This window comes from Triturus cristatus, chromosome 2_2 (assembly GCF_964204655.1).
Source record: "Triturus cristatus chromosome 2_2, aTriCri1.1, whole genome shotgun sequence".
Lineage (NCBI taxonomy): Eukaryota > Metazoa > Chordata > Amphibia > Caudata > Salamandridae > Triturus > Triturus cristatus.
The window spans coordinates 336,086,839-336,102,731 of record NC_140582.1 but is presented as its reverse complement, the minus strand read 5'-3'; the positions used below and the strand labels follow the sequence as shown (position 1 = coordinate 336,102,731).

General features: G+C 44.7%; 1 protein-coding gene across 1 annotated transcript; it reads left to right on the top strand.

The window, feature by feature from the left end:
• The first annotated feature begins 2,442 nt into the window (after positions 1-2,442).
• On the top strand, positions 2,443-8,669 carry LOC146862247 (cis-aconitate decarboxylase-like). The gene is made up of 6 exons (XM_085641415.1): positions 2,443-2,690; positions 4,250-4,304; positions 4,777-4,964; positions 6,023-6,115; positions 6,412-6,617; positions 7,110-8,669. The coding sequence occupies exons 1-6, from the start codon at positions 2,670-2,672 to the stop codon at positions 8,029-8,031; spliced, it is 1,485 nt and encodes a 494-aa protein (XP_085497541.1). The 5' UTR covers positions 2,443-2,669; the 3' UTR covers positions 8,032-8,669.
• Positions 8,670-15,893: the final 7,224 nt, after the last annotated feature.

The window sequence follows — 15,893 nt, the reverse complement described above, 5'->3', positions numbered from 1 at the left end:
CAGATCCAGAGGTTGGTTGGCACATTGAGCATCATTTGAGCATCATCCGAGCACTATGGGTAAACCTCTGGCACTCTGAGAAAGTCTCTGCCTTTCTCAGTATTGGCTCTCCTCCCTGGCAGAATCGTTCTTTGAACAGAGGAGACAGGGCTGGGCTCCATCACAGGCATGTTGGCACACTGAGTGGCTTAGTACCAGCATGTGAGCACTTTTATCAGACACCTAGCACCATGACCAGGCCTCTGGAACTCTGAGAGCTCACTGGCCTATCTGAGCATCAGCGCTCATCCCTGGCAGACTTGTGTTTAATCAGAACTCCGCACAACTGAGAAGCACCATAGCAGGCTGGCATATTGGGCACCATATTACCAACACTAAGGGCTATATAACTGGGAGCACGTTGGAATATTTGAGAAACACTTAGATTTATGTTGCCGGAAGCCTGGCATGTGACGGCAGTGCCCAGGCATATAACAGACTAACTTCTGATAGAAAGTTTTAATGGAGGATTAACCGGCAGAGGGTCAGTAATGAGCATTCAAAATTGCTGTCATTTTCCAATGGATTTTCAATGGATATTTTCCAGCGAACACTTCATATCAGATAGTTTTTGCTTCTCCAGTGATGCAAACAAATTTGCCTGTTGTGTGTCCAGGGTTTTTAAATCATAGTTCTGACTCATTTATTTTTCAAGTCTTCTGCCAAGAAACCCCGTCTTCCTCAAAATCATAGTCGTGTGGTAGAGACTTGTAAAGCTAGACCCATAACTGGCCGTAGACACAAGGACCAGATCACGGTGATCTTCAAGTCACTTCATTGGCTCCTGGTCAAAGAGAGATCCCAATTCGATACCCTTCGTCCTGTCCGTATATCTGTCCATGGACAGGCTCCCAGCTACACAACCAAAGTCTCCTGAGTAGACATCTGAGATCTGCTAACCAGAAGAGTCCGACCACCCGCTCTCCCAAGAATTGTTGTCTACCACCCCGTCAACCATCAATCCCCCATTCGGTTTACCTTTCATCTCACAGCGCCTTGACGCAGCATTAATGGGCTATGTGTAGCTGCTCAAAACTCTAAATAACTGCATTCAGTGCTCAGTAATGTGACCTGTTCAAACGTCTGCTGACCAGTTGTACCGCTTGTTAGTGTGTGTGTGTGGGGGGGGGGGGGTTGAGGTGCAGCAGCCCCTGCTCTGAAGTCTCTGCTGTCAATGAATCCCAGACAGTCTCTCTTTAGACCGGGGTGTTGTCACTTGTGGTTCCAGTTCCTTCACAGACCTGTGGAACCAGCTCTGTGGAAGAGAGGGAGGAGCTGGTATGATGAAATGTGCCCTACACAAGGACACCCCTGAGAGGTGTTTATTGTCTGTAACTTCCGGGATTTCCTAACTTCGTAAACAGAGATAGTGAGTGGAGCTCCCTGCACGGCTCAGGGCGGGCGCTACTTGGAGACAACGCCCGCCTCCAGCCCCCCAAAAGAGATGGAACTTCCTGTTCGGATTTTCAAGGTTATTATAGGGAATTAAAGTAGGATGTTCATCTCCCAAACGGATACCCTTCCGTTTCTGAGATATGACGCCATAGGTATCTAATGAGAAATGATTTCCTTTGACTGTTTAAAGTCTATTATTATTAAGAATACATTCCAACCATGGAAAGCACAGAGGAAATATCGTTTTTTTTGTTATTCCATATAAAAAGTATGTATGATTCCCTTAAATTACGAGCGTGAGGCGTGCGAGAATTATTTGAAGTGGGTTCGAATGTGTGAATGAGACTGTTCTTTTGTGAACTTAAACCTCAGGTATATTCTCAGAGAGATGCTTACAATTGTAGGCACAGAGTCATACAGAGACAGAGATAAAGAAATGCGTACAAACACATACGCACTCACGTGTATAAATGACAAATGTAAATACAATTATTAAACGGGTGTTCGCATGAACAGTTTACTATGTTGGATTCAAATGTGTGAATGTAAGTATTTTATTGTAAATACAAATGGATGTCATTAAATTCACACATGCACAGATGTATTATGCATGCAGGGAAAGATACAGCTATGCCTCGAGACCCTCACTGGTGTTTTGCCGCGCTTTACAAATCCCTTAAATTGATCTGCGCGCGCTCACAAACACTCTTAATATCACGGTTACCTGTATGATCACAGTTCCTCCTCCATTTTAGGAAACCAATTGAGGGCGACACTGACACTTTGGATCAGCCTGCGGTGTCTTCCTTGGATATCCCACGGGACCCTCTCTCTTTGTGGTCTTTTTTTTCTACGGTGGTTTAGGAATTTCCCAGATGTCTCCCTGGCCTTTCCCAGAGGTGTGACACCTGACTCTGGTCACACCTGCCCCTTTTAGTGACGTCACTCCACACAGGGCTCCTCTGCGGGGATCTCAAGCGCCTCTTCAGCCTATATAACCTCTGTCAGGAGAGACACAGCATCAGCCAACACCAGGAGCTCACCTGCCCCTGCCTGTCAGCACCAGAGAGAGCGAGGCAGAGCGAAGGACTGTCCCAGGACAGAGACAAAAGAGACCCCTCTCAGGTCGACAGAGATAGACAGCGGGGCTCAGGAGGTCCATCTCGAAAGACAGGGACTGATTGCACAGACAGGGAAAGCTTCTCCCAGGACAGAGGCAGACACCAGTGCGGAACATGCTTCAATGCGCCTTCCAGGTGAGCCCCTGCTACAGGCATCAGGTTTTGGCAGCTTTAATGGCTGGATGTGTATATTGTTCGTCTGTTTGGGGGGCATAATTTGTTTCCAAAGTCCACTTAGGTTGATTGAAAGCCTTTCTCTCGATCTCGCTTTTCATGAATTGTTTTTTTTTAATAGAAGGCGATCTATTAAAATACAACAGACAGTGCATTTACTTATTAGAAAATGAATATGGATATATTACTGCTTTCAAATGTTTATTGGTTGTTTTCATCATGGCATTCTCATGCTCTTTATGTACTTTTTACATTCTCATACTTCTTAATACGTTTTTTCGTTTTTAAATCTATTTATTTCTGAATAAAAGGAGAGCACCTTTTATTCTTAGCTTGCAACGTGTTTTAATATCGCCAGTTCTGAGACCATTCGTCATGTGTTTCTGTGATGTTCATGATATGGACGTGTCTGTCTCCCGTGATCATTGCAGAGGCATCCTGGGTAGTTAAGGTCTGTTATAAGATGTTCACCAATTGGGGCTTTTATCATGCGGGATAATTCTCAGAAATGCGGCAGTAATATTTAAAGCGCCTACGGGTTGTGCTGCAGTGCTGTTGTTTGTAGCGCTGTTGCTGTTAACCACGTAGTGTTTGACAATAGCCAGAGGTTCTCGAGGCATCCCTGAAGGGGGATTGTTCAAACAAAATTTTATTTTAGCCGATCAGAAAACTGTGCCCATATAGATACGGGGTCCCGGGTGGCATGCATGTGCCACTTGATACATAGTGCCTCGGTGGTGCACTGTGGCCCAAGAGACATTGTCTTTCTCGCATCTACGGCAGGAGCGAAATAAAGAGTTTCACTCTGTGCCAGCTGATATCCTGCTTCACACTGCTTCTCTGCCAACGTCCAATCAGAATGCTTGCACCAGAACAGCGACCACCTGTTGTATGTGGTACTAAACTGGCATAATTTCACAGTCTGCTGGCATCACAGGCCAAAAGACCAGCATCATTTGACATAGTGCTGCGATTAGATGTGTGCCAGCTTAAGGTGCTGGCATAATATGGCACAATGGTTCCTGTAATGCCAGGGTACTTGCATCATATGTCAGTGTGCTGACTTCATATGCCAAGGTGCTGGCATCATTTATCAGAGTACTCCCTGGGTGCTGCTGCTGTTGGTCCCCCCTGTGATGGAGTGACTGTGGTGCCAGTGCTGCAGCTCATGTGCCAGTCTATGGCTGTTTATACTCCATGCTCTTCCTGCTGATATGCCACGCAATGTGCCATGCTGGGACAGCTCATGTTCCAACCTTGAATTGCTTATATGCCAGGCTGAGGCTGCCCATGGGCCAGGCTGAAGTTACTCCTTTGCCAGTCTTGGACTGCAGTTTGACAGATTGCAATTGGTAGCTGTGAAAACCCTAAAATCTCTCCTCTGTTATTTCCCCTTCTCTGTCATCTTACCCTTCTCGACTCTGGTGCCTTGTGTTCTTCTCTTTTAGCCCTGTCCACTCCCTTCCATGTTCTTATACAATGACACAACTCGGCTAATATTGCTTTCTCCCTTCTTCCAGAAACCACGCGCCATCCTCAGGCTGTCCAGACAGGTGCACACAGCGGCGGTGGAAGGTAAGTGTTTGGTGCATGCACTACCCTTGGTCTGAGGTCACGCTGATTCTTTTCTGCCCAGTTACTGGTTCTGATGTCCGATCCCCTGGTCTGAGACCGCTCTCTATATCTTGGTCCCAGTTACTGGTTCTGGTGTCACTCTCCCTGTAATGATGCCGCTTTGTATACCCTAGGCCGTTACTTGTTCTGATGCCACTCTTCTCGTGCCCGGATCGCTCTGTATCCCATGGGCCCAGCTACAGGTTCTGGTGTCACTCACCCTGACTTGGGTCCCTTATGCCATGGTCCCAGTTTCTGGTTTTGGAGCTGCTAGCACTGGTTTGAGTTTGCTATCAGTTTAGAACTCCAAGAGCCCTGGGTAAAGATTGTCCCATATAAACAACATCTGGTTCTGGCCCACATCAGCTGGATTTGTGTCTGATGCCAACCCAGAATGCTTATAGTTCTGATCCTGTCTCTTCTCTTTATTCAGCGCTGGAGGGGAGCCCCCGGGAGAAGGCGGTCACTAGCAGCTTTGCTTCCTTCATACATGGAGTCCAGGGAGATCACCTGTCCCAAACTGTGCGGCACCGAAGCAAGCGTATGATCCTGGACAGCATCGGCGTTGGACTGGTGGGAAGCACGACCCATGTGTTCAACATCGCCCTGGGATACTGCCAGGTAAGAAGAGACATGGAACACACTAAACATCATACCATGCGAAATACGACAATTAAAAACCCTTTTTAGTCCAAGGCTGTGACTGTATCCCCGTGATCCTGCCATGTAAAAGGCTACAATCACCACAGCATGAAACACACCAAAGAACACTAATGTAAAATCCATCCATTAAAGCTCTCTATTCCAGTAATGGACACCATCTACCTTTGATCCAGCCTGGGACATGGGCCAAAGCAAGCCCGCCATTTGCAACCCAGCAATTAAAAACCTACTATGCCATAATTTCCTTGAGGCCTTATGAGTTAAAAGCAGATAGGCTCTGAGCCAAAAAGCACACCAAGGATTACACGTCTATTAAAACCCTGTACATCAGCAGAGTGCACCATCACCCAGGAGTCATGTCAGTCAAGGTGAGGCTGGTAGCAAAATGAACAACACATCTTGTAACACACAAGCATTTAAACACCCTGCATCGACCCAGAAAGTTAGCATATCTTTGAACTACTCAGAGAGAAAAGGAGGCATTGACTTAAAACCACGTCTCAGGATTCAAACCGTCCCTTAATCAAAACCCCTTTGAGACTATCGCTGTTCAGTATCACCATGAGAATTTACCTGATTATCCGAATCTTGGATCTTACCAAGCAACACACCATGAACCCCTCACCCATTAAATAACCCTCTAGAGCAACAGTGTGACCATCTCACTGGAATAACAGATAAGAGAGAAAGACAAAGTCACAAAATCCACTATTATTTACTCATGCACCATGAAATACTCATCCACTAATCACACCCCAGGCTGCCTTCAGATGTTAAGCCATTAACTATGGACTATGGTACCTAAATAAACATTGCAACCTCTGATCCACTGTACAACTGTCCTTCCGAAACACTACATCTACTCACAGAGACTCCTGCATTTCTTCTAAGACACACCACAACGTATGAGGTTGAATCATCCTGTGTTTAAAGTTGAATAACCCACAAGCTCTGTAGTTCCACCACTAGGTGTCTATGTACACTGTCGATTTCTAACTTAATTCTTTCTCCAACAGGACATGTACTCCTTGTCTGCCATCAGCTCTGTGTACGGAAGGAAAGGATTGAGACTCCCACCTACGCTGGCTGCATATGTCAATGGAGTAGCGGTAAGGATTTTGAAAGCTGCCAATCACTTTATCAATCAATCATAGACTTAGAGCAATGAGTTTGTGAGAATTTTACTTAAATGCTGTCTCCGCCAATGTAAAATCCTGTCTGTTTCCACTTCTGTAAAGAGTCTGTATTGGGAAATGGCACAGTCAGTCAACCAAATCTTAGAATATCAATCCTACACTTTTGTTAATTGTTTCCATAGGTCGATGACACAATCTCTCTGCTTAACATCACATCCTGACCTACCCTTCTTTAAAGACCTTCTAATCCTCTACTTCTCTTCTAACAGAGTCACTCCATGGACTTCGATGACACTTGGCACCCTGCCACTCACCCGTCAGGTGCTGTGCTGCCGGCTCTAATGGCTGCCACACAGATGTTGCCCGTGGGTTTCCGACCCAGTGGCTCAGACTTCCTGCTGGCATTCAACGTGGGCATCGAGGTGCAAGGAAGACTCATGCGTTTCTCCAATGAAGCCAGCAATATCCCTAAAAGGTTTGTATGATGCGCACAAAGGGCGGAAATATCCTATGGCCACCAAATGATGCCCACAGGGGGCTCCAGTATCTCCTGGGCATGGTTATGATGCTGAAAGAGGGTAGAAATATTCAATGTTTTATATGTGAGATCCATAGAGAGAGGGAATGTTATGATGCATGTCTGACGGGGGCAAAGGGCAGAAATATCTGCAAGAGGAATCTGTGATACAAACAAAATCATGTATGTTGATAGCACACAGTACAATGTAAACATGGTAACATTTATTTTTCTGTTCACTGTAACTAGATTATTTGTTTGTGTCTAATGCTTGATTAAATCCTAGCATTTTTTTCTCTGTTTCCTTGTACTGCATGATAGCATTACTGTCTGACATGCTTTAAATATATTTCCATAATTCACACTTATTGTTAGCATTACCCCTCTTTTAAATCTGTTTTGGTATTATCATTATTCAATGTCTGACACAGACCTTTGTGTTTCCTTCAGGTTCCACCCTCCTTCAGTTGTTGGCACTATGGGCAGTGCTGCTGCTACAGCAAAACTCCTTTCATTGAATGCAGAACAATGTGCCCATGCTCTGGCAATTGCTGCCTCTCTGGCGGGAGCGCCTATGGCCAATGCTGCAACTCTTGCCAAGCCTCTCCATATTGGCAATGCGACCCGCTTTGGGATGGAAGCAGCACTTCTGGCTGCCCGTGGGATGGAAGCCAACCCACTTATCTTGGACGATGTGCCCGGCTGCTCTGGGTTCAGTGCTTTCTATGGTGACTACCAGCCCTCGGCCCTGGCAATGCCAGATCAAGATTATAGCTTTCTCTTGGAGAAGCAAGACATCGCCTTCAAGAGGTTCCCAGCTCACTTGGGCATGCACTGGGTGGCAGACGCTGCCATCTCAGTCAGAAACCGAGTCACCAATATAACCGGCTCCTTTAACCCTGCTTCCATCCGCACTGTTCTTCTGAGGGTCCCAGTCTCCAAGTATATCAACAGGCCCTTCCCAGAGTCTGAGCACGAGGCGCGACACTCCTTCCAGTTCAACGCCTGCACAGCCCTCCTCGATGGCGAGGTGGGCATTTCTTCCTTCAGTGAGGACAGCCTTAGGAGACCAGACCTCATCGACCTTTTGAAGAAGGTGGTAGTGGAGCACCCTGAAGACAATGTTGCTAACTTTGACAAGATGTATGGAGAAGTAGCTCTGCTCCTGGAGAGTGGAGAGATCGTGACCGGCAGATGTGACACCTTCTATGGACACTGGAGGAAGCCCCTCAGCCAAGAATCACTCCATGAGAAGTTCCTCTCCAATGCTGCCCATGTGCTCCACCAAGACCAGGCACAAGCAATTATTGAGGTGGTGAAGGAGATAGAAAGCCTTACAGACTGTTCACAACTGGCATCCTCCCTGCAGTAAACGAGTTCAATCACAATTGATCCCTCTCGCAAAGTGGGAGTAAAACTTTAAATTAACCACCAGGTGCAATTATCTTTGCATTATCTAGTTTTACACAAGATTGAAAATCAACCCAAGGAGAGGGACGTTGCCAATTCATTCTATAAAACGACGAGCGTCAATTATGTCCTCTCCTTTCATGAAAGGTGTTGTTATGTCTCACAGTACAGTGAGGTCCCCTTTTAACCTAATACAAATATAGAAGCATCTGGCTGGCCAGAAGCAATAAGATTACGTATCCTAGTAACTCATCAGTACTTTGTAAGGACTGTAAAATGCAATTTGTATTTATTGTTATTTATTATTTGTTTATTTATTGTTTAAAAAAATGTGACCCCATCTCACTGAAATACCACTTCTTTTTCCAACTAAGTGATTCACCCCTAGTGGCCAAAGATAGGACGAGCTGGATCTTCAATATTGCTCTTGTACTGAATTCTCCCTGTGCCGCACTCTCTTATGTGTACTTTTCTAAAAACACTGGACAAAATAGGTCACTGCAAGGACTTTCTATTTCAATCCCTCATGTTCGTCAGTGAAACATATTTTGTGCTTTCTGTGGTTATTTAATTTTGAATAAAGTCAATGAATTTATTGTACAGTGATTGTAATTTTTGATGTGTAAAGCTGCTGACATTTTAAGATGCTACCTTACAAGGTGGCCACGGCTTGGTGACAGTGAGACTCGATTCTCTCACACACTGACCTTACATATGAAGCCCTCCTTTTCAGCTGTTGCTCAACATGCTAGCCCTCCTACTAGAGTTTCACAACCATCCCTGTTTTTAGAAACTTTCCTTCTAAGCGCAACTACTCATATAACTGCTGGAATATACATATCTGAACAAGTACCAAAGATTGATCCAAACATGGCACACATTTTAAATGTTAACATATTTCGACTGTTGCCATACAGTTTGCACCACTATAGAAGGTCTGGTGCAATGTGTGTTGGAAAGTGGAGCATACTGTTAATCAAACATGTGGGAAATACACAGCAAATCATACATTTTGCCAACCTATTCTGTGAGCCACTCCACTCAATCACACTTACCGACCAATATTTAGAATCACCATATAGTAAACCTACTGATGACGAAAAGAGGTGGGAGGTGGGGCTTTTTGATTCTCTCCTACATCCATTCGTGATGGGATAGCATTTTGTGCTGTATGTAATTTCAAATCTCTATTGAGCTTTGTCGGGAAAATATAGGCACAGTTTGCATGGTAAACTGAAAGTGATTTTAGTCAGACAAATATAAGTCCTCCTATATGCGGATGGTTCGGTAATTTATTTCTAACAAGTCAGTGTTAGACCTGTCAGCCCTAGGGTGGTCTTCCCCTACATTTTTTTGCCCTCTTTGCCTCCCACTGGACCACATATGTTTGTTGGACTTAGGACTCTGGGCCCCTTACCACTGCTAAACTGTGCTGAGGTGCAGGTGCTCTCCCTTAAAAGCATAGTGACACTAGTGTATCAGCCATAGGCCCTGCTACTGCAGTGAGGCCTACCCTTCATTTGCGTGCTGGTAGTCTGCACGGTCTGGGACTTTTTGCAACTGTAGCCTTTTGTCCCTATTGACAGACAGGTAGGGAAGCAAGGGAACACCCCGGAGCCTCCTGGATTTTTCCAGAGATTTCCAACACCCTGGATTCCTCCAGAAGGTGCCGCCCCTCCCGGTCACCTGACCTTAGGGTATAATAGTGAGGGTTCTGGCCACACATTTCTGTTACACTACTGGAGTGCCAGGAGTATTGCCACACTGTTGAGGCTGACTGCTCCCAGGATCTGCTGCCCCCAACGTGCTGAGCTGCCCTACTCACTGCTGATCTTGCCCTGCCAGGGAGACTGAGGTAACATCTCCAGCGTGTCTCCACAATGACTTTTCTCCAGTGACTGGTCCCCTGCTTATTGAACTATAAAGATTCCTAAAGACTACCACAATCTACTTCTCCTGCAACCAGACCTGTCAAGCGCTGTGAGGAAGAAGCGCTGTGATCCTAAAAGCACCGCCACCGCCCGGGACTCTAACTGAACTGTAAAGCGCTGTGGCAGGAAAGCGCTGTGTGTCAAAATCATTGCCGCTGCATGTGCACGGAGAACACCTTTCAACTGCCGACATTACTGCCCGTGACCTGACTGCGCTGGGACTGTGGAGCGCTGTGACAGAAACGCGCTGGTTTCCCCAAAGATCACCGCTGCAGGCCGGGTAACCCGACTGCATCCCAAACTAAAAGTTCTGCCAGCCCCGAAGTCACCGCTGCAGGCCAGAGTCGAGGTGCACCAAAATCGCTGCAAGAATCACCGCTGCCGGCCTGGGCGTATAACTGCATTGTAACTGTACCTAACTACAAACTGCCTCTGCAAGCGCTGTGGTGGAAGTGCTGTTAGCCGGGATCACCGCCGCCAGCCCGGGAGACTCGGGGAACCAGTGCGCTGCCCCGCTGACGTCAGAGTGGGGCCACGCTAGGATTGGTGCAGCTCCGGGAGTGTTGCCCGGCATCGAGGGGCTGGTCCTGGAGCGCGGCCACGTTGAAACTAGAAGTGCTGCCCCGCTCCGGTCCTGACTCCGCCATGATGAGAAACCCAGCGTCTTGGGAGACCCGCGGAGCCTCGAAGCCAGTGCCCGCCTCAGGTAATGGACAGCATGCCAGTTGAGCTGCCGTGTGGGAGTAGCTGGCGGGAGCAGGTTGTAGGCTGCAGGGACTTCCCTCTTTATGAGCGAGTGTCCGAGACTGCACCGGAATAGCGGGCCTAGCGGGGACTGCCTAAAGTGACTAACGGGACTGCCGGGGACTGTAACAAAGAGACTGCTGGGCCTTTCCTTTTCCAACCGGCGGCCTTTTACCACTGCATCCCTTTACCACAAACCAGTAAAGTCGTACTGCCCACGATACGAACAGGGCCAAGAGTGACACGCCCTACTCACCTCTCGATCTGGGCATTTTTGGCATAGACTGCCTACTGCATTTCTCTGATCCCCATTGTCAACGTCCCAAAGGGACTCGGACTCATAAAATGTTGCGAACAGTGTATAATCTACTACATTTGGGAACTGTTTTTGTTTGCCCCAGTACTTCCCACCTGAGAGACAGCTACTATCAGGTATTGGTGGCAATCTCCCCAGAGACATTACCTATTCGACACCTTCCACTATACATGGAATTTACTTGTCGTATTTTTGTATCTTGCATAAGTTTTGAGATAAATATACCTGTCTTTTTATGTAAAATTGGTGTAGTGTCCTTTTGTGAGTGCTTTTACTGTGTTACTGTTGGAGTGTGTTGCACAGATACTTTACACATTGCCTTCTGCGTTTAGCCTACCTGCTTTGCGCCAAGCTACCCTGTCGGAAACAGTGGTTCCTTCTTGGACTAGAGTGCATACCCCTGCCAACTAGAGACCCCGGTACTAACAGTCAGCATCTCTAATACAACTTTACCTTAAGAAGCATATCATCCTGGGTATTTGATTTACAGGTTGAGACATTTGGAGATAAGTACTCTTTGGTGTTTCAGTTCATTGTGAATCTACTCATAGTTATTGTAGAGCTTCTCAAGCTTTGTATTAAATACTTTAGTTTTAAAATATGTGGATATTTGATATGGACTGATGATGGAACTATATCCTAACTGCCTCCTATTACAAAGGTTTGTTGTTTGTATTCTTGAGGCCATGTGTTTGCCGCTGACAATGTGACAATTACACTGGATCATTTTAGTCAAATCTAGAGTAGATAATGCGTGCTAGTTTGTAAGCACATCCACATTCCAAGACCGGAATCTCTCACGTGCTACACTGAAAGGAATCAGCCAATGGATGGTTGTGGAAGTGAGACTTACGTTGTCCAATCGGCAGATTGAGGCAGGCAGAGAGTATGGTAACTCTTGTTGGCAGCTCACTGTAATCAGACTTGTACCCTTCTAGTTTGCCCAGGTGTGCACATGTACATGAGTGTCGTGTGGGCAGCAGATCCTGTGTGAGCAGGATTAACCCAGTGCAAGACATGTACCCACTTCAGTGCAGATGATTACATCGGATGGTCAGGGCAACTCCTTTATGTTGATTAGTATATACGTATGATAGAAGACTGCACCATGAAATGTTTATCAGCAGTTCTTGATTGTACACAGCTGGCATCCCCTCCACTGTAAGTCACTGGCATGGCGATGATGCTTTACATGCAGGGTTGATGTAGGTCAATTTCATTGTAATGTGTATTTCACACTCTTGGGCATCATGGTAATATCAGCATGAGGGTCAGTTATGATTAGCAGACCCCTGGCACTCTGAGAGCACCCCGGCCTAGCTGAGCATTGGAACTCATCCCTGGCAGACTCATGTTTTGCGCAGCACTCTCGCACTGCAGAGCAGCACCACTGGATTGCTGGCACATTGAGCATCATTTGAGACGTGAGCAGACCTCTGGCACTCTGAGAAAGCCTCAGCCTTCCTCAGAATTGGCTCTCCTCCCTGGCAGAATTGTACTCTGCAAAAAGGAACCTCATATGTTCAAACTACCAATACCAACCATTTGGAACTTGAAATAAGTCTATTCAAATTCATGAGAAAGTTACGCCTTCGACACTACTTCCAAAACATTCTACCCCCACAAATCAATCCTGAACCTGATCAACTCAAGGGATTATCAACACAAAGTACATATATGGCACCAGTAAGCCATAAAACATTGGATACTTTTGAAAACTTAGTCAAGCATGACTTATTGAAACTCAATCTTTCGAAAAAAAGAAGAAAAATCAATCTAACTCAAAAATAAATTGGCATCATTAAGAACATAGCCAACAATCCGAACATCACATGTCAAAAAGCAGACAAGGGAGGGGCTCTAGTTATCCTCAACACAACAACCTATGAAACAGCAGTAACCAGTCACCTAGCGGACGAAACAACCTATATAAAACTCGACATCAATTCAACGGATACCTTTCATAACATGCTAAAAAATCTCATTAACCAAGCATTTGATAAAGGAACAATCAACAACAGAACCAAAAAATTTCTAATCCAAGAATTTCCAAAAAGCCCGACCATCTAGATGGTACCAAAAATACATAAAGATCCACTGAACCCACCATTCAGACCAATTGTGTCCACAAAAGGAAGCATACACGAACCCATCGGACAATTCATCGACCGATACTTTCAACCAATGGTCTTCAAAACGCAAACATATGTCAAAGACACTACAGACTTTCTCAAAAAATTGTAGAAAATTGAAATCCATCCAGATGAAACGATTTTACTGTGCACCATCGATGTGAAATCTCTATACACATCCATACCACATAACCTAGGGATTGAAGCAATTGAACAAGCATTGTTACACTCAGACCACAATCTGGACACCCAAGTCTTCCTCATGGAGCTGTTACAATTTACTTTGTTTCACAGCTATTTCAAATGGAAAAATGAATGGGATATACAAACTACCGGAACTTCCATGGGCAATTGCGCCGCACCAGAGTACGCGAATTTGTTCATGGACAAATTCGAACAAGATAACATACTCTCGAAAGACCAATGGAAGAAACACAGTAAATTGTTCTTACGTTACATCGACAACATATTTGTAGTATGGAATGGTCCATTACCTACTCTTATAGAAGCACTCCAAAATCTCAATCAAATCGATGAGCGAATACAATTTACACATGATATACAAAATGAACACATCAACTTCTTGGATGTTCGAGTATCCTTCATTAACCAACTGATCGAAACAATACACTGCACTATGCCAGCTTCCACCAAGAACCACTCAAACAACATTTACCTTACTCACAAATGTTGCGAGTAAAATGCATAGTATCCGATCCACAAACCACCAATATACGTCTACAGGAAACTGTAGAGCACTTTCTACAAAGAGGATACCCACCAAGAATATTACATGAAGCACTTAACAGATGCCAATCACAAAACAGGAATGATCTTCTTACCAAGCCTATACAAGAAAAAACAAACCCCTTAGTGATGGTGTCTAAATTTTCTACTGCTAGTCAAGATATGAAACGCATAATTAAACGACATTGGCCAATGTTAACCATGGAACCAGACTTCAAAAATTTATTCCAGGAACTACCCACATTTGCATATACCAGAAGTAAAAACCTGGGAGAAACGCTTAAGCAAACTAATAAAGTCGACCTCAACACTTACAGAGGAACGATGGCATGTTACAACTGCAACAACTGCAACAATATCATACCAGGCACAACCATAACTCACCCAAGAAATGGAAATATCATAAAACTCAAGGTCACAGCTACCTGTAATACCAACAATGCAGTGTATCTGATTAAATGCCCATGTGGCAAAATCTACGTGGGAAAAACAGAAAGAAAAATAAAGACGAGAATCAATGAACATAAATCTAATATACGTACCAAACAACTCAAGTCAACTGTGGCACAACACTTCCATGAAAACCATCACAACATTAGCCAACTACGATTCTTAATCCTCGAAGTGGTACAAAAAGCAGAAGGACGAGACAACAGAAAATTTTTACTGCAGCGAGAAAACGTTTGGATCAAAAAATTGGACAGCGCACATCCACATGGGATAAATGACCGCATTGAATTTGTTTGTTATCTTTGAATCAGTTTATCTTGTTTTTATTCACCTGTATCCCTCTTAAACATCACTTATATCCATCACTATGGCACATAAACACACTCCTAGATGGCCCCCAATATGATTACACACTAATCATACCTATACACTCCAAGATGGCTCCCAATGTTAGTATACCCTAGTCCATTCATTATGTCACTCACACGAACGAATCCCATCATATAGACGCTCTTCGAATGGTATTGCACATATCGGCAACGAAAATTCTCCACCAAGGAGCACTGAAAGGATTCTTGGTATGTAATGGCATGAACTTTGTGTTGATATTCAATCTTGCGTAACGCACGAATAGCAACACTAAACACTTTCGTTTTTAGAACGGAACGTCGCGAACACTTTAACGGCTACCTGCTTCACCTCATTGCTTCACTTTATTGTATAACGCACGAAAATAACAGTTATTTAAACCATTATCGATAACTTTTTTCCATCACGAACCGGTCACTAACTCTCAAACCATCTAGCGTAAGGAAAACCCACGGGCACATATTCGTGGACGCTAAACATTGTTTACTTTATTCATTCACATGGTTTGAAAAATTCTATGACACTTCCCGTACCGCACACCATAATTTGAACACGCTTATCTCGCACCGAGCGGTGAATGAAATCAGATGAAATTCACGATTTTAATAACACACTGCAGTCGCTACTTCTAATGTAACATTTTTTCACAAATTCAACAACGAACGTATGGAAACACAGTCCTAATTTGATTACCCAAACAAGCACATCAACCAAATGAGATAATACCTTATACAGTATTGTGCACAGTTGTTTATGATACTTATATTCTTACTGCAGGACTAATCCCTGACGAAGGGTATTCATACCCGAAAGGCATAGGAATAAATAGTCCATAAATAAGAATAACCAATTTAGTATGAATATTCACAATGTATGAATAAAATACATGAACTGAAATTCAATCTACCACGGGTCGCCTCAAATATTTTAAAGAAAGATAGAATGGATCAAAAGCTGTGCCTAGGGGGACACATCTATGAACGAAGTGCAACAACGGAATTGTACTATGAACATAGGTGACAGAGCTGGGCAGCATCACATGTATGCTGGCACACTGAGTGCCATAGTACCAGCATAGGTCAATTTCATTGCAATGCGTATTTCACACTCTTGGGCATCATGGTATTATCAGCAT